This window comes from Vidua macroura, chromosome 2 (genome assembly GCF_024509145.1).
Source record: "Vidua macroura isolate BioBank_ID:100142 chromosome 2, ASM2450914v1, whole genome shotgun sequence".
Lineage (NCBI taxonomy): Eukaryota > Metazoa > Chordata > Aves > Passeriformes > Viduidae > Vidua > Vidua macroura.
The window spans coordinates 37,777,557-37,801,263 of NC_071572.1; the positions used below are offsets into that span (position 1 = coordinate 37,777,557).

Genomic DNA, 23,707 nt, shown 5'->3' on the forward strand with positions numbered 1-23,707 from the left:
GGTAGGGAGGGTACCCAGAACTTCCCCAGCCAGACGCTCAGCAGGGCAAGGAAGACCTGACCTTTTCCTGGTAGTGGGAGCTTCATGAACTTTTCCCTGTGCTTGGGCTGCTGCCAAGTTGCCACACTCATTATTTATGCGCTAGTTTGCCCACAGTAAGTTGCTGGCTTGGTTCTGCTCCGCTGACGTAAGGCAAACATAGGGAACGGCGTCGTCTGCAAAAACAGAACAAGAGTCTGGAGGAGCCAAGAAAGGTTTGTATGCCTGGGGCTTCAGAGCCTAAGAGGGTTTTTGATTTTGTACTGCACATGTGGAAGACTTAAGTGTAACATGGTAAGTGTAAGTTCTTTGAGTGCTGCCTGGTAACGTTACTCTAAATAACCTGCAATCCGACTGGCTGGAGGGGAAAGTTATTCTTTTCAGGTGCACGCCTGTATAAAATACCTCTGGAGCATGCATCCACCCACAGGAAACTTCCCATGCCCTCTGTCACATCAGGTACCCACACAGCTGCCCAGCTAACCTCCTCTGACATGCCTTTGTGTTCCCTGCTAACTAACAACAGAAACACCTTTGTCTGAATTCTTGTATTTCAGGTCAGCTTTGTGAGCCAGTGGAATCCAGCTCTCTGTTTCGTGCGGAGTGACAGTCACTGCGGTATTTGGGTGAGTTTACCTTGTAGATTCAAATATCACATAGATTTACTATAGCGATATTCCTAAGGTTGACATTTCCTTTACTTCCTAGCATTTGTAGTGTTGGTGTTTATTTTTTTTTTTTAATTTAGTGCATGGTAACATGAGAAAATTGCATGAGCTCCAAGAAACAGATGTTAATGTAGGGTACAAGTATGGTTAAACCCGATCTTGAAAAGAACAGACTGCACTTGCAAAGAACAGACTGCACATGTGAGCAAATGTAATTGGCTTTTGCCCAAATATTTAAACTAACACAGACTACAGTGAGCAACTCTGTGCTGAGATGAAACACATTTCAGCAGAGTTGTGTTTACAGCTGAAGACCCAGTGACACAGCACTGCTCACTAACCTACTCTTTTTTGGCAACATAATTGGATATTAAAAGCTCTTTCCAAGGAATAGATTTCAGCAGTTTAAAAGGCACAAAGTTCATTCTTATAGGGAATAAACTGTTACCTTAAGGTTTATCATCATCTTACAATTTGCCTCTAAGTGTTATCTTGTTAATTTTATGTAATATTGTTGAATAGAGTTTTGTAAATTATTCTTTCTTCCTTAGGTTCTGAAGAAATCAAATGTGATTTTCTAAGTTTTGTTCACAACAGCTTAAGACTATTAATGAAGTCAATATTGGTTTAAAAACTCTGAAAGAATTTAAATAATTATTTCCCAACAAGACTGACTTGGAAAAAAACCTAGCTGCTAACATTCAGAATGAGCCAACATTTTCTAAGGGAACAGATTTTGCTTGCAACATTATCAAACCAAAATTCTTTTAGAGATATATAATTTTTAGTAAAATATGGATCAGAAAAATGTCAAAACAGCGAGAAATGTTATTTTTTGTAATTCTATGAGCACAGCAGCAACTTGAACATATACACATAGAGAATGCAATAATGCAAACACCATCTATTTGCAAACAGCCTCTCAATATTCACTTGTGCCTGTAGCCTTCAGGAAGAGTTTGTCATTTAAAATGACAAATAAAGCTGTGCATCATTAAGGCCAAGACACTAATACACTTGAATTCTTGAATTTATAAGACTAAAATTGTCCTGTAGTTTGCAGCTAAAAAAGACTTACTTTTAACTCCTATGAAATATGTCATTGAATAATTATGGCAATAGAATGAACATGCATATATATACATATATACACAGTCATAAACCCCTTTCTGTTTAGCAAAAGCCACACCACTACAAGATATTATTATAGCATCCAGAAGCTCCAGCCAAAAACCAGAGCCCAGTGTGTCAGGTGACATAAAAACACAGAGTGCAGAGTGTTTATCCCCCCAAATCACCACCTAGGAGCTCAGGCAACTTATGGACTTAAGGACCACACTAGCAGCAGGATAACCACTGGTGTGGATTTTAGGCCTCCTGTTCATTTTAACGAATTTAGTAAAACCAGCAAGGTTTCTTTATCAATATTTAAGCAGATTCCCATTTTAGGGGAACTCAAAGGACAAGTGAGGGAAAGCATTACGATTTTTATTTTGAAAATGTAACATAACTGTCTAATTGAGTTAGAGCTCAGTCTTCTGAATGAGTGATAAATAGGGTATAGATATATATCAGGATCAGAGATACAATTTTATTTGCTGCGGGTACTTAATAGCTGATCAACAAATTTGTATTTATCTAGCATGTTTCCAAGCTATTTTCTGGAATTCGCTGCCGCCCACAGCCAACTGAAATTTTGGCCTGTTGTAGTAAGAGCTTGCTTAATCAAGGTAAAAAATACAGGGGGATCACTTTCCACCCAAATTGACAAATTAACAGTTTATTCATTAAACAAGCCTTCTGGTTTTATACAAAGTAGAGTACTGGACAAGGTAAAGTTTTTTCCTGCTTTTTAGTTTCAGGATTGGTTTTTTAACTGAAATAGCACAAATCATGCTAGAAGAGCAGTACAAAAAAACCCATCAAAACAAACACTCACCCCAAAACTCCCAAATATGAGAATGTAGTGCTCTGCAGGTTTCAACATAAAATGTTCAGAAGACTGTGTCTTCAACCAAATGTTTTCTGGCTGTAGCCATTTCAAGTCCTGACAGATTCTTCTCTTTTCATTATGTACCTTCCCAATTGCACAAGTCTGAAAATATTTTTCACAGCAATTTCCTAAAACATGAGCAGATTTTATTCTAGCTTAAGGCATGAAAAGGAGACATTGCTCAAATCCAGAAGCCTACTTTTGATTAAATGAAAAAAAAAACATTGCTGTTGGAAGGAGGCACACTGTGACACGTGGAATGTGAACATGGATGCACTCACTCATGTCAGGGAATGCAGTGACTGCACCATTAACTTCAGTCTATTACCTACCTTCATCATACCTCAAATCACCCACCACAGAGGAAAGCCAGATCTTGTTACTAACCAGATGGAGGCCCCTCTGATGAAAAAAAAAAAGTGCAGAAATCGATTTAAAGCACTTTAAACACTCTTTTCTGTTGCAGTACAAAATCACTGCCAAGACAGAGCAAATGCAGCGCCAGAGGAATTAGAACAGAAATCCTCTCCTTGTGAATAAACAGAGCAGCAATAAGGAATATATCAAGTATCAGTAGAATTGCAATGGTGTCAATATCATGTGCAAATTAAATCACTCACATAAGTCAGCAGTCACACTGCTCCTTAAAAAATACCTGCAGGCATTGCTAAACATCTTGGCCACTACTAGAGGTTTACCCCTTCCAGTGAGGATATGTAAAACAGCCTCCTGCAGTATGATGCAACTCAAATGATACAACCCTTTGTCTGCAGTGCCTGTGGCTGGAGAGAGCAAATATGCAGTCTCAAAAATGAGCAGAAAGGATAAATGTTTTTATCATGGATAAAAACACAGCTCACTCCAGCCATCATGTTGTGTGGGAAAGGCGAACATGTACAGCCTCTGGCCAGAGCAAGTTATGAACCTTTTGCTCTTTACTTATAGATGTGTCTGTGTATATATCTATAGATCTTTATCTATATTATCTATATTTAATTTTCACACACTCACAGATATATGCATATACATACGTGCCTCACTGAAGAAAACTCTAGTCAAGCAAAGAATTTCACTGACCTGTGTCTCTCCAAGCAAATCTAATATTAAGTCTTGTTCCTGCTTTTATTGGTGCCAGCTGGTATCAATCAGTTCCTTCTTAGATTGGGTGCTGCCCTGTACCCTGGGGATGAACACTGAGAGTTATCCAAAAAGCCTTATGGATTCAATCTTCTGACTGCAATGATTTTCTGACTGCCATCTGCATATTCTGCAGTTGACTGCATTTCAGTGTAACTGGGTTACCTGTTCTGCAGGAAAAGACAGGGAAGAGAAGGCAACTCTATGTAAGGAGACAGAATCAAGACCACTGACTGCAGCAAATGAAATCAAGACCACTGGCAGCAAATGAAATAGTTTTATCTCTGGAATCATAAGTCCCAAGTTTTTTGAAAATAGTAAATTACACAGATAAAAAGTCACAGATATTAACAGAACAGTTATCTTCCTCAGCTATTGCTTCAACTTATAAGAGTAGCTCAATTTTCAGGCTGATTAGAGGTATCAATTCAGTGACATAATTCTAAGCTTTTGCATAAGTGATAAAATAAACACAACAATAAAAATGATAAATGAGAGAGAATAAAAATTCTGACAGCATTACTACATTCTCAGAAACAGTTCGTACCACCACAGTGGAGATGTCCCATTTCACCCCGTTTCTTCAATCCATCACTGAAAAAAACTTCAAAAGGCCACCAAAGGCCACCTAAACTACTCATTGTCTTTTTCCAGCCATATTTCATATGAAGAAAGTGCCTGCAAGATTTTATAACATTATTTTTTCCCCTTCTGTTTCAGCTCTTTTGCAATGATCTCTGCACAGCAGCCACCATTCCCCAACAAAATTCAAAGAACAATGGACTGCCAATCTGAGGAAGAAGAAACCTGTGAAGAGCAGTATGACTCTAAAAACTGCACTTGCAGCTCTGAGCTTGCAGAATCTAACACAGGTTTAGTCCAATTTAAATACTGCAATTTCTATGGCATGCAAGCATATCATATTTTGATTTTTGTCAGTCTTCAAATAGTAGATGTCATCATGCAACTACTTCTTTGATATCCAATTTCCCCCATTATTTCCCCTTATGTTTGAATATATTATCAGATCAAATCTACAAGAAATACCCCTCTATCTCCATAATTAAGAAATATATTTAAAAAGGCCTCTGGATTTTATTTAGACATCTAAGGATTAGTTCTCAATTACAATCTCTTACAAAAGAGATATGGTTATAATATAACCATTGATTGGGCTGGCACGGTTGAAACCATGTTATTACAGATTTCAACAGGCTAAACTGCTCCAACAGCTACTAAGGATTCCAGGCAGGTATCAATTAAAATCCCTGCAAGCCAGAGCAAATTTCTCCCTTGCAGTTAATTCTACACATATCTTTGCAACAAAAGTTCAGTCATTCAGAATAGTGTCCCTGTTTTCAGTGAGATCAGATGAACAGCCTCAGCACAGATCTGAAAAACCTCAGCCACGAGCCTCCTTGCTATGATGAGACACCCTAGGACAACTGTAGCACTGACTTGCTGAACTACATTGTGTATGCCAACATAGAAAGCATCTTACAACCCTCCTTCTGTGTAACGATGCTTAAAAAAAAATCACTAAAGAGTCAGGTTTTCTTCAATGTAGGATTTAAATCCTAAGTCCTTATGTAAAAAGCAGCTTGCTGTTCTAGAGCTGCTGGCCTCACAAATGAAATCTACAGCACAAACACCAAAATACAAGTAAACTTGGTCCTGAAAGTCTTCTAGATGTTATTAGCAGAGTTATATTTGAATTGGTAGCTTTTCCTAAAAGGCTCATTTCTATCTCTAAATTGCTCATGTGAATACCTAGAACGGCAGGAAATTACCATTGTTCCTTTCACCCCCCGGCCACCCAGACTGTCTGGTTTTGGACAGCACTAGTCTTCACTGAAGGGGTGGTCAGGCATTGGAACAGGCTGCTCAGGGAAGTGGTAGAATCGTCACCCACAGAAGTGCTCAAAAGATGTGTGTAGATGTGGCATTTGGGGATGTTGTAGCCATGAACATAGTGCTGGGTTGGTTAATGGCTGGATTTAATGATCTTCTGGATCTTTCCCAACCTTAACGATTCTATGATTCAAGACCAATGTCCTGAGAGCTTTACTAGTCCATGTGCCCACGTACTATTTTTGTAAAATACTTTTTACCCTTTAACAAGTTGCACATACACCCATGAAATTTCAACTTTTCTCTCACAGGCTCACCAGTAGCTCTTAAAATCCTGCAGAACTGGGTTCCTAGAGTTTCACACTACTTTGATAAAGAGCACTATACGTACGTTGGCCACCAGATTGTCATTCAGGAATCCATAGAACACTTTGGAGCCGTGGTATGGCCAGGGGTAAGTACACAAGACCACATGCAGAAAGCTCATGTGACACAAGAAAAAACCAGGACAGCAGCACACAAATATTAAGGAAGCTTTCTTAGATTACACTTCTGACAATGGAAGTTTCCCTATGCAGAATGAAGTCCTTCTGCAGAAAGCTCTGCCTTAGGGTAATTTGTCAGTTCATGCCAAAAGGACTATGGCACCAAAGCATTTGTACATTGGATGTAGGGATTGAAAAAAAAATCAGTAAGGGAACTCAGGAGGAAACATTCAGCTTCCTCCATACTTCCAATCAGTCACTGCTGGGAAGTAAATAATCAGCAGCACTAAAAGGAGGCTGAAAAAGAAAACTGCGAGAGATTAAATAAGTAAAGGACATTAAAATGACTAAATATGTTTCTTTTAAAGAAAATGCTGGAACAGTTTCACTACAGTATGGAAAATCATACTTGTAAGCAGTTCTTCAGTCTCTGCTTCTCCTACTCTTAAAACCAGAATTTTACGCAGACTAAGAAAACTGCTTTTGAGGGAAGAGTAAACTGATACAGACAAGAAAATCAGGATTTTAAAATTTTTCAGATCCACATTTATTTAAAAAGCTCACAAGATAATGGCAGACAATTTCAAAACAATAGAGAGAGAGCATATGGGTGGGTGAAACAGGATCTTATTCTGAAATGTTAGATCATCAATTTGCACATTAATCAAGTGTCAGAATGCAGATGGTAAAACTCTCCAAGAAAATTGAGAGGTTGCACAAATTGGACCGGTGATTCATTAGCTGTCAGCTTTCCCAGAGCAGGTAGACTGTTGCATAATGAAAAGCACAAGAGTTAAAACAGTAATACAATCCTAAAGAAGAGAAGCAAAAAGGGGAAGACAGTTTCTTTGGCATCGGTTTATGTTGTTAATAAACAGCCCACTTATATTCTACTGACAAAATCTTTACAAAGGCCTGATAGTATTTTCATACAGTGCTGTTTTGTTTTTTTCAAAGCTTATACTATTATCAATAAACAAGTATCAAGTTTGTAAATAACCAATTTTCAATATTTTCTTTGCTAAAAAAATGGAAACAAAAAAATTTCAAAAATCTCTGCTGAAGCCTAATTTCACTTTATGATAGTGGTAGTATAGCATAACATTTATAATAAAGCAGAACATTACTCCTACGTATTGTTAAACTCTGTTGTTATGACTTGTTGTATGGTTCAATTCTTAACACTGACTATCCTTGTGGGTCCCTTCCAACTCAAGCTTATTCTGCGATTCTGTCTTGAGCTGTCAGAGACTCATGTAGAAGTGTATAGGAAATCAGTATCACATAAAACTAAAAACTAACTGCTTTCGGTTTTTTTATATAAAAAACCAGGATACATCACAATTCTTCCCATCTTACATTTTTTTTTGTTACACCCTTCAGTGTTTCTCATTATACTAAAAAAACACAACACTCTTGTATAAAAACATCTAATGAATTTTTGTGCAACTTAGCTGTTACCCTCTTATGGATATGTGTTAACCATTTTAGGCACTGGCTTTATCTCAGTATCTGGAATCAAATCAAGAACAATTCAACCTCAAAGACAAAAAGGTTTTGGAAATTGGTGCTGGAACAGGCTTGCTTTCCATTGTGGCCTGTATCTTAGGTCAGTAAATTTTTATTTCCTTTTGAGTTTCTAGTAAACGATGATCAAGCTCTGCCATTGTCACTTTAAGGCAATGAAACAACAGTTGAAGTAAACTTTGTCACTGTTTGGGTTTTTTTGTAGTTGTTTTTTTAAATGAAAATCATTGTAAAATACTGTTTTGTTAACTAAATGACCCTAGTTATGGGGGAGGGGGAGGCTGGACCAGTTACACAGATAAAGTTTCATACATGTTCAACTACATACCTATGAATTTTGCCCTGTCTCAAGTGAAAGGATGAAAGGAAACAGCCCCAAGTTGTGCCAGGGGAGCTCAGATTTGATATTAGAAAAATTTTTTATTTTACAGAAAGGGTGTTTAGGTACCCTTGGAACAAGTTGGCCAGGGAGGTGGTGGAGTCACTGTCTCTGGAAGCATCCAAGAGGATGCGGAACTTGGGGATATGGTAGTGCTGGGTTCATGGTTGGACAGATGATCTTGAAGGTCTCTTCCAACCTTAGTGATTCTGTGAATTGAAACAAACTCATGTTTTCTTCAGGAGCTCATGTTACAGCTACTGATTTGCCTGAAGTTCTTGAAAATCTCTCATATAATATTTCAAGAAATACACAGAACTTGAATATGCACAAACCTGAAGTAAGAAAACTGGTATGGGGAGAAGGCCTCAATGAAGACTTTCCTGTATCAACATACCATTATGATTTCATACTGGCAACTGATGTTGTGTACCATCACGGAGCTCTGGACCCCCTGCTAGCAACAATGGTGTACTTTTGTAAGCCAGGAACGGTATTACTATGGGCAAATAAATTCAGATTCAGTACAGACTATGAATTTTTGGAAAAAGTTTGCAATATATTTAACACAACCATTCTAGCAGAATTTCCAGAATCTAATGTCAAGCTGCTTAAAGCCACAGTAAGGAAGAATTAAAGAGAAAACTATTACTGATCTTGATTTAGTGGCAGCACCTCACAGATTGGAATGCTTTCCAAGATTATGTTGCACCTTCTGAGCATTTATGGTTGTAAAGTTGCAGTTGCATCTAAGTTTTGCATTGCAAGTATTAAAAAAAAAAAAAAACCAGCAAGGCAAAAGATATAGCAGTTTGTCTCTGGTTGATAAATATGACCTGTTCAAACTGTCCAACTCCCCTCCACTGAAAGAACAATGTTAGTAAGAAGGCTTTATCAAAAAGCATTGATCTTCTGGGCTGCACTGAACCTCTGCTGTTTGTAAGCTGCTTTCTTTCAGCAAGTTTTATTTAGGTACTCATCCAGAAACCAATACAATTTTTAGCTTCAGTATTTTTATTCATTATAAAAATCTTATAAAGTATCAGCGTGAACATGGTGGTATTTTTGTCTCCAACTTTGCATATTTATTCTGCTGTGTTTTGTATTTTTAACATTAATAAACATCTATGTATAGCTTTACAATATCTGATCAATATGTAACTGTCTGGCACTTTTATACATGGATCAGCCTGTCCTGATACACAGCTTCACCAGGATTTCTGAGTTTGCCTAAAATCACTCCAAAATGGAAGCGTTTCGAAAATTTACAAGAGTACCTATGCATCAGCAATTCCAAGAAACATTGTAACCATTTGAGAGGTTGAATTTTTCTTAAAAACATTAAATGTAAACTCTTGCAAACAATACAGGTGTCCATTATTTTCATCTAATAAGTAAGATTTTAGCTACTCTTGAAGTAGCTTTAAGGCCTTCATACAATTGAAATTAAGATCAAACATGTTAAAATTCAGTGTACCATAAAAAATACAGAACTTTTACAGGTTTGCAGTTTAAAGTAACAATTCAGAACATAACATGCATGCAGTAATTCTTTCCAAACTAATTCCAAATCCTTGATGTTCGCAGTTCTGGCACATCCATTGCCAGCAATGGGATGCACAATAAGGAAACTCCCTGATGACAGGAGTTAGGTTAACAGGTATTAAGCCATACCCAGGTGCCTTTACTGATAAATACACACAATTTAATAATCAGCATTCAGTAATGAAAACATGCGTTCGAATAAAAAGTCAAACTTCTCTTTTCCTATCCTGTCCCATATAAAATAATTTTAATTTTACAACTGTTGATTCTCTAGAATACACAGTAATCAGGTGGATACATGACAGGAAGCCAATTTGCAGTGAAAGTTGCACAATGAGTCCATCCAAGCAACTTCATTAGCTGAAGAAAAAAAGCACACATTAAAAAAATGAGTCTCACTCTTTTTAACATCTAAACAAACACTGCACTGATACCAACATTTTACTAAAAATGTCTATAATCAGAAAGACAACAGATTGGAGATCTGGTAAGTTTTGAATTCCTCAGTCCTGAAAGGGAGACCCCTCCTCCCCATCCTATATGATCCACATTCTTTCAACATAATGCACAAGAATTTAATCTTAGGAATTCCCATTAATTCTCCATTAAGTTCTACGAGCAGTAATTATGATTAATAATAGTAAAAAAAACCCCGAGTGGTTAAACAGCAGCATATTTTATGCAGATATCTTTGACTAAGTTGTCTCTACTTCCTTTATGCCCCAAAGTAAGTTGCAAAAAGCAAATCTGCTAAAAACAACAGTTACTCACAAACAAGTTATTCTAGAAAAAGAAAGGGGAGAAAAAAAAATCACTGTTTCAAATGAAGGCTGAGTCACAAAACCTGGATAAATTTAAAATATTACATTTAGTGCTTTCTAAAATGAGAAGAGTACAAAAAATTCCGGAAGACTTATATCTTACTTCTGAAAGCTTACTCAGCATGAACACAGCCCCATTATTCGACCAAACACTCCTTACCTGAATGCAGTTTTTTAAGTTGTCCTTTGTTGGCTTTTCTTCTGCAAGTTTTGTGGCAAACTTGAGCCCTCTTCCATACATTTTATTTACCAATGCATGCTTATAGGCAAAAGTCAAAACCTACAATACAAATTTAAAAAACCAAAGAAAATTAGGTATTTTAATATTTACAAGGTTTAACAAGTAAGATCAAATACTGTTCAGGTAGCAGAGTGATTCAAAGTAAAACATTTACATAAGGTATTTGCAATATAACAGATGATTCACAGTAGTAGTTATAAACATGAACTTCCTAGAGACTATTTCTGACTTCACAAACATATTTGACTTCAGAACTTATGTAACACAGATGTCACTATTTTAATTTTTTTGTCACTTTTCTCGCTCCTTTGGATTTTCATTCTCTATAGGCAACTGTAAGGCATATTAAAAAGATAATTAATCACCAACCAGGCAGGTGTATTTTTGACCCAGAGAAGCAAAAACCAAATTGAGAACTTTAATTCCTAGGTAGTCACAAACTTACTGCAGAAACAAGTATGAATGTATACAGTGAATGATATATATAGACAAAGACAGAGAAATGTATATAATTATAAACAAGCAATGAAGACAGGTAAGCATGAAGACAAGCCTCAGGTTTTAGGTCAGCTCCTCACTATTGGTAACTTTTTAAGAAGAGATGATAAAACATCTCCCTCTTGATATTATTATTTCTAAAAACCCAGCTTATAGTCCTTACCAGTGCAGTAGTTCATGTGAGCAAATGAATGTGTCTCCCTAAGACCTAATGTATAATAAATTTAGTTTCTTAACACCCGAACACTGACAGCGTTCAGGGTGTGGCAAGATGGTTTAAACCATTTCACCAGCTGCAACACTAAGAATTAGAGCAATCAAGACACTTTCATATATTCCCTTTGGAACAGTCACAGTAAATAAGATATTTTTCATTTTTTTACTGAAAAGTGACAGCAGTAAAGTTGGTGAATATGGTGGTGTGTCTGTTGTTGGCAGTGCTTATGAAATATTTTATTAGAGCTTGCTATTCATTTCCCCTCATTCACTACAACATTTTTCCTTTTTTCTGACTCTACAATAAAGGTTGAAGATTTCCCACTTAAAATATCCCATTAAGAAAAGCTAACAGAAACCCTTCAAGGATGTTCAGAAACACATTTTCCATTACAGAAAAAAACCCCCCAATATTTCTCAAGAATATAAACATTAGGGAATCAGAGATCTGAATCTTGAAAGGAGTGAAGAACCTGTCTAGTGTTAGCAGCCTGAACACTTCCACTTAATGTTAATCAATGCACAAGTCTTTGCAGGATCAATAAATAGTTAAAATATAAAAAAGAAATAAACTTAATTATCAAGCAAGTCAAGGTGTAATTTTAAAGCTTCCAGATACTATGCCAAAGTATTCAAGAGTTGCTTATTATTCTTCTGTCTTCAAATACTTATTTTGCTGTGTTGAAATAGTCACTTAAGCTGCTGTAGCTTACAACACACACATATATGCAACAATGAGCATACAGCACCATTCACACATACAATTTTCCAAATATTGCTATTGGAAAAATACTCTGCATGCTGCATTCTCAATCCAATTATTTTGGATTTGTTCCCAAAGCAAAACGTATTAGCAAACATTTCTGAATAACTGCTTAGTGGATCTATTAGCAGATTTAGTTGGCTAAACTAAACTTACAAAAAAAAAAAATTCCCTTCTGTAAAAGATGATAGAACCACAAAACAAAAAAAACAAACAAAAAAAATCAAATTAAAATGCATTGGAGCTCTCAGCAAATATAACATTTCTGAGGCTAATCAGAAATAATGTCACTGCTCTATGAAGATAGCTCTTACCTGACCCTGTAAGTTTTGAATGGTTATTGAACATCAGTGATAAAGGCAGGAGGAAAGCCACTTGACAGCATTTCTTTCGTAACAGGGCTTCCTAGAGTTTTTGTGGCAAGAAAACAAAGCATTTTACGAAATACCCTTGCTCCGGCCAAATAAAAGGTTGGGTATTTCTAAATGAGAAAAAGGTTCTCTGCTGAACCAAAAGGTTGAAAACAATGCTCCAAGAGCTCTTGATACAAGACAATAATTTCTGTCTTAGTGTTCGGAAAAAAACCCCAATCAACTGTATACAAGTTCAGCAAAACTAAAAATTCATTAGCACTTTAGAAGTTACAAATAATGTATGAGTTGCTTTAAAAACAGAATTTGTTTAGAAACAAAATATGTTAGATAAATATGTACATATATTGGACAAATAAAGCCTTAGAGATAAAATACTGCAAGCTTTATAAAGGTTATGATTCCTTGACATGTAAGGAAAATGTAAACTGGAGTGCTATTAAGATATAACAGAGAAAACAGCTGCTACCTGAATGTATAAAACCATCAAATAAACCTAGTTGTAGTATCCAAAACCAAATTGTTAGATGAAAGAATAGCAATGGCTTCAAAGTATTTGATACTATTTCATAACTATATAATGAAATAATAAATTAAGTAATAAATATAATGAAGGCCAGCTTTTGCATAACAAGCAATATGGGCCAGAAATTGTACAAAGAGCAATAAAAGGGTATTGAGAAAAGGCAATGCATACATCTAGGATACTGGGGGGGGGGGGGGGGGGGGCAGAAATCACAGTAAAGATATTTTATTCCCCAAGCTAATGGCCTGGAATACTACATATGCTAGGAGCCAGACCCATGGAAGTGTTGGGACGATCACCTCCTAACTAGCCACTGGCTATAAAGATACATATATAGGACAGTAAAATGCTGAAATTATTTCTCTGAAGACATTTGTCGGGTTGAAGTATTTAAAACGTAGAAAACATTCTTTAAAAAATGTGTTTGAATCCAGCAATACTAAAATGCCTAGTGAAACTTTTCTAGTATTCTAATGTTGTTACCTATGGAAAGAGACTTGTATAATCAATTAATTCATCATTTAAAGAGCTGATTAAAATATACCTACATTTACCTCTAGTTAAAATACTAGGTTAAACAATACAATCTCTAGGTAACAGACTCCAGCTATTTTTAAGAACACTGAAGTGGTAATATTTACAATTCCCAACAAATGAGCTTTATCAGGTTCATATACATCTATAGCAATAAACTCTGCTTTCTTAGCTACATTTGTTGATTTTTCTCTGCTCTATTAATTGCCCTATTACAAATAAAAACTACATTAATAAAAAAAAATGTACTCGTTTTCATGGAAGCAAGGAGAGGTAAAGGAATCAAATATCTAGCAACACATTTTTAGCAGTGACTGAATAAAATCAGCTGCAAAACACAGCTGCATCAGACAATATAAACAGTATCAGGAAAAACAATCCAGGCTAAAGATGTTTAAAAGATAAGATGGGCCTTTTACTTGTTTTTAAACTTATTTTTAAGTGTGACTTTTTGCTTTTCCCCCATGGCTAATAAAGGTTGAGGGGCATTACATTCTACAGATTAGTCATTCCCAATAGCAAACACACAACATCCTACTACTCTCCTGTACCAGTTGTGTTTAAAACTGAGGATTTTGGCCTACAAAATTTAAAGTCATGTTTAGGAAAAAAACTAAAGTACTATCATAAACATGTTTGCATAATCTATCAAATACTTGCTGCATAAAGGTGTCTTAACTGGAGTTTATTTCAAATGCTTTTGTGTACACAGGGGACATAAATATTTTCTTTCATTTTTAGTTTAAAACGAACCTTCAGACACTAGCTGAAAGTATGAACAAATGCACTTACTATCAAAATTAAAGTCACTTCCCTACATATAGTGCTACAATATGGTGACAAGCAGGTTACTTCAATGACAGACAGACAATTCAAAGGAACTATGAAATACCCTGTGTTGCCCAGGTGCTACATCTGCAGAGGAGAGGTGAAACAAGGGACAGTACTTTATTTACTAGAAGGTGAGAAGAAACACACAGAAAAGTGATGATGCTCCTGATTCCGCTTTAGAAACAACCTAAAAGAAAACATGGTCTCTCTTGGTTTCCAAAAATTTACTTAGCCTTTTAATTACTGACAGCTGCATGAACTTTATAGGAAACATAGAACTAAACACACTTAGAGCAATGCTTCTAACTTAAGTCATATATATATATATATATATATATATATAATTGAATGATCAGTGCAGTACTTAAATGCCTGCTTTCCATCCTTTTTCACCCAGATGTTCCATCTTTGGAGTGCCAATATTACACAGCCATGTCTAGATAAAAGAAGAGCTCCAAAGAAGAGCTTCACATTTTCATCTCCAACACACTGCTTCAGAATAAGCTGGCTGTCTCTTGACAACTCTCCTTTGAAGGACTTTAACACAAGGTCCATCCTCTATCTGACTTGACAGCTCCACTTTCAATCTGTCCTGGTTTAGGATGGGCTAATTTATTTTCTTCACAACAGCTGGTATGGGGCTTTGCTTTTGATTTGTGCTGCAAACAGTGTTGATAACTCACAAATGTTTTAGCTGTTGCTGAGTAGTGCTTGCAGAGTCCAGACCTTTTCTGCATCTCATCCCACTCCACCAGTGAGAAGGCTGGTGGTGGTACACAAGGAGTTGGGAGTGGATTACAGCCAGGACAGCTGACCCCAAGTGACCAAAGGGATATCCCACACCATATGGCACCATAATTAGCATATAGAGCTCAGTAAGAAGGAGAGATGGTGTTTGTCTTCCCAAATCACGGTTGCACATGATGGAGCCTGGCTTTCCTGGAGATGGCTGAACACCTGCCAGCCCATGGAAAGTGGAGAATGAATTCCTTGTTTCGTTTTGCTTTTGTGGAAGGCTTTTTTTTTTTACCGACTGTTTTTGCACCCTACAAGTAGCGCTGTAGCAGTCCAGTAGCTCCTAACAGTCCATCAGTTCAGATTTCAATTTGAGTAATAAAACACAAAAAAGTAGGAAAAAGAAGAGAAACATTCTACATAAACAGGATGGAAGTTATTTCCATATGAAATGCTACAAAAATCTAGAGAAGTTTTGCTCTGTTAGTACCAATTTAACAATAGAGAAGAATCAATTCAGAGCAAAATCTGAATATACACTTTGACAAATCCATGGTTAAGACAGTCAGAGAGGTTCCTAATCCACAGAACTCAAATCAGAGTTACTTATTCCAGGCCCAAAGCACACAGCTTAGCAATGCTATCTGTCTTGAAATAAAAGCCAAACAGTGAACATCCCAACAAAATGTCTATATTGGCATTCTTCCACTGAAATTATTCTCATCAGCTATGAAAAATAAAGAACAGGAGACAGAAATAAACTAGAGGTTACCTATGCTGGAACAAAGTACTGCATTTACAAACAGACAGCAAGAAAATAATGTCCCAAAATATGACTGAAGCACAAAATCTGCTACCCTATGATATTATCATCAGTTAACTGTTAGAGAAGATATCCTGAAAAGATGTATGTGTACAAGGACATATACATGAAAGTGAGGAGGGTAAGCACCATCAACCTTCTTGACCAAGCCTCCACCTAAAGCACAAGTTCTTACAGGAAGTTTATCTACTGTCAAGGAAGTTAAATGCTTTATTTTATTTTTTTTTTGTTTCTTTTTTTTTTTTTTTTTTCTCTACTCTTATTAAGTTTTTCTTTTGTAACTATCTGAAGTGCTAATTATCAACAAATAGCCTGGTCACTCCACCTTCCACTAAGACACATCCATATGTGACAGTTAAGTTCAGAAACTAATTAACATCAATAGTTCAAAAGTTAAGAATACAAAGTCATAATCTCTCCAAATTAAAAGCTACGTAACTAATCACCTACAATGGATTTTTTTCCCTTATGGAACTGCTGTCTTGAATGAAGGAGAAAAAAAATTCAACTCTTGGGATCAGGAACTCAAAAATGTCAGGGAAGTCCATGCTAATAAATATGTAAGTGTAATTATTTCCAAGGGTTTCTTCCTTTACCTCTACAGACATTACTGACAGCAAAACACAAAACTTCTCTTGTCCACAGTGTGGAAGAGGCTACAGCATGCAGGACTGAATAGGGTGGGGATGCTGCACACCTCTGTGTGAAAAGCTACAAGAGCGCAGAGGTTAATCGAAAATATTCCCTGGAAAGTACAGAAAGAAGTAATTCAGTAAAGGAAGCAGCTTTTTTTGTGGAAATCTGGTACTATCTTACACCCTTCACTTAACCTCTATCTCCACTTGAACAGAGATGGGCTTGCCACAGATTTGACAAGCTTGGCAAAATCTCTGTGGAAAAAGATAATAAAGGAAGCACAATGTACAGGGGGGAACATCATGGCAAAGTTATAGGGAGGAATGTACAAGGCTGTGCACACAAAGGCCGTGCATAATTCCAGAAGAAACCATCAGAAAACCCAACATGCAAATGAAAAAAAAATGTGCTCTGGTCTCTTACCTTGCTGTCAGAAAGATCAGTCCATTTTGTTGTTTCCCAGAATGTCTCTGTCAAAGCTTCTGAGCAGCTTTCATGATCCTCATCTTTGCCTTCTGCATCACTGGAAGCAGCCCCTTCTTGGGTCTGCAGATGAAGAAGTTGGTCAGCCAGTGCACTTCCCTTTCGACAAAGTGCATCCACTAAAGTACTCTTCTGTTTTTCCATTTCACTAGGGAGAAAAAAAAAAACCAGTATGATAAATATTTAGAATCTTCTGTGGCTACCTCCTTAAGAACAGAAACAGTGTTAACTCAGTTTAAGCTAAAAAGTTTACAGTCATTAGTACACAGAAGGCTATTTACTATAAATTAAACTAACCATAAAAGATTACCCAGACACTATGCATTAAAGATACTCAATCATTCTTCTAAGTTTGAAATGCCTTAGATGACTTAAAGCAAGGGCAACTCAGGATTCTAAAAGTAAGTCAGAATCTAGAAATACAGCTTTATAGTTCCTGGCATTATAAACAGAGAGTTGAATCCACCAGTAACATAAGCAGATATAATTCTGCTGACTTCAAAGGACTTGCATCCATTTAAAGCACCATTGAATTTGGTATTCAAATTCAATGTTATATTCAAAACACATGACCTACTGGATCAACCTACCAAGAAATGTTTAGAATTAAGTTTATTATGCCACAGCTTTGCTTTTATATCAGCAATTCTAGAATTACACACAAATCTGGATTCAGGATAGCTAGAACAGATGGACTAGCTTTACAATTGAGATCTGATATTTTACAGATAATCAACAAAGATGCATCTCCCATTTTAAGGGCCTAATATTCAGATCTGCTGTTCTTTTACTAAAACCATGCTACTACACACAGCAAAATCCATCACTTAATTCTCCAGACTAACGTGTCACCTCCAAAATACTATCTTGCTAAGGATATACATACGGATAGTACAGAGGAACAATCTAAACCTAAAGAAGAACAATGGGTCTCAAATACTCTGAAGCATGGTCATCACGCTTTTCACGAACAAAATCTCTCGCATGCAAGCAGTTACTTCCTTGGCTGATATAAATTTTGTCCTCAAATACAGATGGGAAAGGTTGCAAAATATAAAGAAAAGGCAATCAGCATTCAAAACAGATACTTCTACTAATAATCCAGTGGTCCCTCTGAGCTTAGACTAAGCTTGATACAACAACTTCAAATCCCATTTTTTCTGATACATTTAAATCCTGAAAGAACCCTTATTTATTTTATTGAATATATAAAAAATTGGAAGTTTCAGTGTCCCTGCATTCTGGAGATATAATACGAGAACACAACCATTATGTCATCATATTTTAAATTGCGTGTGCCACAAAAAAATAATACAATTTATCAAAAGAAGTTTCAGTCATTCCATTTCTTACATGCAGAGACAAAGTACATAGACTACAGAAATAAGATGCAGGAAAATTATTTACTGGGTAGGTACTTTTTTATAGTAGTTGCATCAGGCCTGGGATCAGTCTTCATGGCAAAATATACTGCTAATGCTGTTTGATCAATATGAGAGATTACTGTATTTGCAGCTTCAACGATTTCATCAAGTCTTTTCATTCGTTCCTAAAACAAGAATATAAAGATGTTCAGCACCATAAAATCGTTGTTGATTCTACTAACATTAGGGTGATTGCAAAGCCATGCAGAAATAACACCTGATCATTCAACATACTATTTTCTCCATTTTGTTCAAATTTTACTTATAACGCTCTGGAAAGTCTTCAATATTTCCTGCATACTTAGTCCATTTCATTGAAAACAAACTGTGAAATATGGTTTGAGGTTGCAGAAAGAGAATCACCTTTCAGAACAAATCAGTACTTTTGTATAATGTAGCAATTATTCAATTCAGAAATAAATATAAAATCAGAATGAAATGAAAAGAAAAATATTCAAGTTAGTGGCATATGCACAAAGGTGTTTGTCTTCAAGATGAAAAAAAAACACACACAAACTCTTCTGTTGACAGTTCCCATTTTTGAGGACAATAATGGAAGCTAGATTTAGCTGTGTCACTTTAGAGGGTTACTGTCCTCAGCTGTCTGAGTCATGCTGCTAGGAGAAATTAACAGTCCAGAAGAGAAACAAAACAGGATGTGTGTTTGTCTCAGTAGCCACCATCCAGAATAAAACTGTTGCAGACTACATAAGTATGAAAACTTAACGTGTTTAACTGAACAAGGAATAACCTGATGAGCAAACACACTTTGGTTAGGCATACTTTCTTTCATTCTTATGTGGAATTAGGTAAATTACAGTCAAAGGAGGTACCTGTCACTCTAATTAGAAATTTCTGCTTTTTAATACTGTGTACAATCACTTCAAGTTCAAATGTGCACGAAGAAAGACTTAGCTGTTTAGGCTACATGGGTGCATTGAGACAAATCAAGTTTAAGTGTTAAATAACCTTTTCAGAATCCAGCTGATGAAGTCTTGCAACATACAGAGGAAGATGATTAGGAAATGCTTCTTTCAACTCACTGTACATATCAGTTGTATCCAGCCTAGAAGAGAGGAGGATATAGCAATGAAAGAACAGATTCTGAGTATTTTTCTGAACTTCAAGCTTGTGTAGTAATGACAGCAGACATACTTGGTCATCCACTGTATTTTTAGGTCTCTTAAAGCTTCAGCAAATTCTTCTTTTGCATCTTTTTCTTTTTCCTGTTCTTTTTCTTTCTCTTTGCTGCCGTTTTTACTCTTTGATGGTGAAGGTATCAGATGATAATGAACAGTAAGGACATCCTGGAGGTGGGAAAAGAGACACATACTCAGAGGGATACAGTACAGTTTTTTTTTTTGTGTGTCATATGAAAGCTAAATCACAGCCAGCAACTACTCTGAGCTACACATATAGTGAGTAAGGATTCTGAGAGCAAAGATATTAGACAGTAAAAATTCAGGAACTGCTTTGAGTTTTTATTCTAAGCAATGCAAGGATGTAAATATTAAAACAGCACACTAGGTATAAGAAAGGAAAGCCTAAAATTTAGCTAATTTGATATTTTTACAGTCACATAATTTTACATAATATTAGTTAAGGAATAAGGTAGGTGGTTTTCTGTTTGTTTGTTGATAAAAAAATCAAATAACCTGGTTAAAAGAATAAGGGAAAAAAGAAAGAGATCCTATCGTACAAATCTGGCAATAAACAAATGAATAAAGATAGCTGAACTCTAAAAAAATAGTACCACAGTAGGATAAACATGAAACATGTCACAGGATATGTTTATTACTCCCAAGATACTACTTCTTCCATGTGCATACTGAATTAGCTGATGCATCCACAGTCAACTGATTCCCAGTTTGCTACTGCAGACTCTCCAGTTTCACCTGAATCTCAGTTCTAATTAAGTAGACACAACAGCAAGATTTTTTTTTATATCTTAAATGGTAGCATAGAAATAGGACTATAGTTTGCATTCATGCTACACTAATCAATAACCAGCACGTGAAAACCAGTTACAGCTATTTAAAAGGAAAATCCTAACTTAAGACCATGTCCTTGAAGTCCATTTCCTGACAATTTACATATAAAGTTTGCAAGTAGCATTAGGTTCCATCCACTGCTTCTATAACATCAAACTGCTGGGTGAGGCCATTTGTTCCTTTTGGTTTTAATGTTGCAGTCTTTTAATAAGCCTCTCCCTAAACAGTGAGTGGCACATGTCCCACTACTTTAAATACAGGATACTTCACAGAGAAGATCACATTAGTTTAAATCCTCCAGATACCACTACTCTGTTGCAACATGGTCCAAAATATTACTGTGGCAATTTAATTTTTCTTATCAATTATTCCAGAATACATTTGTGGGAATGCTTCCCATAAACCAGGTCAGCATTGTATAGTAAAATTAACCCTTGTGTATAAGACGGAGTTAAAGTTACTTAAATAGCAAGTAAAATGATGACAGAAACTGCAATAATGAACTTTAACACTACACTTCTGAAGCATTCAAAAACCATGCTGCAGAAAAATTTTATTTGAACTTGCAGCTCTAACAGACCGGCATCTTGCTGTGGGTTACTGAATACAATACTGGTAAAAGTGACTTCAGTATTCCCTCAAAAATTTTTTCCAGACACTTAATATGTAACCACAGAGTCACAACATGGACATTTAAATACTTTTTTTGAAAACTAGTTCAGATAACCAATCTGCATTAAAGTGTAGCTTTCACAGGAACTATCCTGCACACATGCATTGCAAGTATGAAGCGTGCAGACAGCCACTACACCCAAATGAGCCTCCAGCAAGACCTAGGCCAGAGCATGACAAAACATGTCACGGAAGTACATACAGGAAGATACAGAGGTATCTAAAGCAAACCAAACATTTTAAGAAGTCTAAGAAGCTAGTTCAGCACAAAAATCTTACTTTACAATGTCTTCTAAAAGACGTGCTCTACCGAGACTAGTATTTGCCTAAGAAAGAAACCTGCCTTTCTAAGAAATAGTCTTCCAAGAGTTGAGGACTTCCTTTTTGAAAGTCTATTTTCATTTCACCTGGCAGCATATTTTTGAAGTTATATATCTAGATGACCTCTGCATTCTCAAGCCTTGTCTATATGAGAAGGCTCTACAACTCTGGTTTAAATTTCAAACCAAACATAACTGGATTAACAAAATCTCGCTTATGTGGATGAACACTTGCATTTTGAGAAACTAACCCTATGTAGCTAAACCATCAACAGTAAAATGTCATCTTCCCGTGCTCTCACATAGGTACTTTTGGTCTCATGAGGTTCTACAAGCATTACAAGCTATGACCACTGAAAGGAAAACAATGAGCTTCAGCCACAGGCACCCTCCTCTCAAAAGAGCTTACAGAGCAGACTTCTCTACAGACCTCAAAATTATTTCATGGGATAAATAAAGTTTAGGTTATTATCACATTTAACTAACTATTACAGGGCATTAAGAGGGACTGAAGGTTTATTTATTTTATCTGCAAACACTAGGATAATTTATAACACTTGGCAACTCCCTAGGTACCAGAAGATCTCAGAATGGCTCTGTCATTGCCATTACAGAAACATTCATCGTTAGAGAGTAAGGAGAACAAGGGCAGCTCTTCACAATTCAACACTCCAATCTGTTTTCTTATTTAAAATTTCTCTCTGACAGGAATAGAATTCCTAGAGTAGTGTACTAGATTTCATTTTATATATACTTACAGAAAGACAGAGAGCTATATAGTCAGAGAAAGACAGCAAGTGAGCATATTATCCACTTAAAAAATTACTTTAAGGAAACTTTCAAATTTATCCTTTAAAAAGATATGCAACATTGAGAAATTGGGAAGAATATGGGATACGCACTTCAGTCAATGTACTCTGTGGAGTCTCGTAAGCCTCAAACTACACACATAAACAAGCACAGTGCCATCAAAACAGTCACCTCTTGAAAGAGCTTAATTAACAGTTAATTTGGCTTCAAGGTTTCAATTTAGATTTCTGTCCGGTATTTTAACATCTAGTACTTTATATGTAAAGCACATATAAAACTATTGTTATTTGTACTTCAAAGCATTCACAGCAAAGCTAACCACAGGAAAAAAGCTCCCTCTAGGAACATGCCCCAGGTCTCATTTTCCATTTAGTAAGTGTCTTCATATTAATGCCTATCTGCACATATACAGATGAATATACATATGGAATTTGAATCTGTTTTAAGATGCATACAATTTGTGCAATGTTGCTTATTTTTATGGCAACTGTCATTTAATGCAAAATTAATTTAAGTTTCTTGAAATCACCAGGCAGGCTTACACAAAATTGTATCAGACACACGCTTCATCCTAATTTTGAATGCCTCATGGTTAAACAGGGATAGTATCTTTATGCTCAAATGAAGTCACCCTTTTACATTTGTGTTCACAGTGGTATTTATTAGTCTTCCAGTAGTACTTATTAATATTTGCGTAATGCATTTCTTGCTTTAAACTGGAAGAAAGGACAGCAGAATAGGGAAAAAGGTGTAGAAACTTTCCATCCCTTGGCTAATTGTTACATATTGCTGTTCAAAAGCTGCATTATGTAAACCAACAAAAAAATCATTCTTACAGACCTGAAAAAGTCAATGATATGTTTTTAATTCTAACTATGTTCTGGACAAAGCTTGGAGACAAGGGGAAAATGTAATCAGATTGTAACTGTGTTACAAATGAAAACAAAAACACCAGTTTATTATGTGGCAAGAACTCATTGACATTTTTGTACAGCATAAAAGAGTTAACTATCTTTGGAAACCTAGGCTGCTATTTCCTGGCATAACCACAAACTGCTTTTATGCAAAACAGAGGTGCAGCCAGGTGGACTGAAACCTGCTGAACATCTGGGCCCAGCAGGTGGTCAGTGACACACAGTTGGAGGTCAGTAACTAATTGTGTGCCCCAGGAGTCAATTCTGGATTGAACGCCGTCTGATGTCATTATTAGTTACCTGGATGATGGAGGCAGAAGGCACCCTCAGCACATCTGCTAGTGACACCAAACTGGGAGGAGTGGCTGAGATGCCAGAGCGTCTGCTGCCATCCAGAGGGCCCTCAAAAGGCTGCAGAAATGGGCTCAACAGGAGCCTCATGAAGTTCAACAAAGAGAAGTGCAAGAACTGGAA

At 36.3% G+C, this 23,707-nt stretch overlaps 2 protein-coding genes across 3 annotated transcripts in view; one reads left to right on the plus strand and one right to left on the minus strand.

Moving 5' to 3' along the window:
* Positions 1 to 330: 330 nt before the first annotated feature.
* On the plus strand, positions 331 to 8,880 carry METTL21C (methyltransferase 21C, AARS1 lysine). Its single transcript, XM_053969769.1, has 9 exons — positions 331 to 339; positions 424 to 498; positions 597 to 665; positions 1,259 to 1,276; positions 4,014 to 4,033; positions 4,558 to 4,709; positions 6,000 to 6,142; positions 7,665 to 7,782; positions 8,322 to 8,880. The coding sequence occupies exons 1-9, from the start codon at positions 331 to 333 to the stop codon at positions 8,714 to 8,716; spliced, it is 999 nt and encodes a 332-aa protein (XP_053825744.1). The 3' UTR covers positions 8,717 to 8,880.
* TPP2 (tripeptidyl peptidase 2) overlaps positions 6,691 to 23,707 on the minus strand; it is a 52,108-nt gene continuing 35,091 nt past the window's right edge. For both annotated transcript variants that reach the window (XM_053970295.1, XM_053970294.1), the window contains 6 exons: positions 19,682 to 19,833; positions 19,496 to 19,592; positions 18,521 to 18,651; positions 17,043 to 17,250; positions 10,606 to 10,725; positions 6,691 to 9,984 (listed from right to left, as the gene is read on the minus strand). In XM_053970295.1, the coding sequence (XP_053826270.1) occupies positions 9,895 to 9,984; positions 10,606 to 10,725; positions 17,043 to 17,250; positions 18,521 to 18,651; positions 19,496 to 19,592; positions 19,682 to 19,833 (798 nt within the window). In that variant the 3' untranslated portion in view covers positions 6,691 to 9,894. The remainder of the gene's footprint in view (positions 9,985 to 10,605; positions 10,726 to 17,042; positions 17,251 to 18,520; positions 18,652 to 19,495; positions 19,593 to 19,681; positions 19,834 to 23,707) is intronic.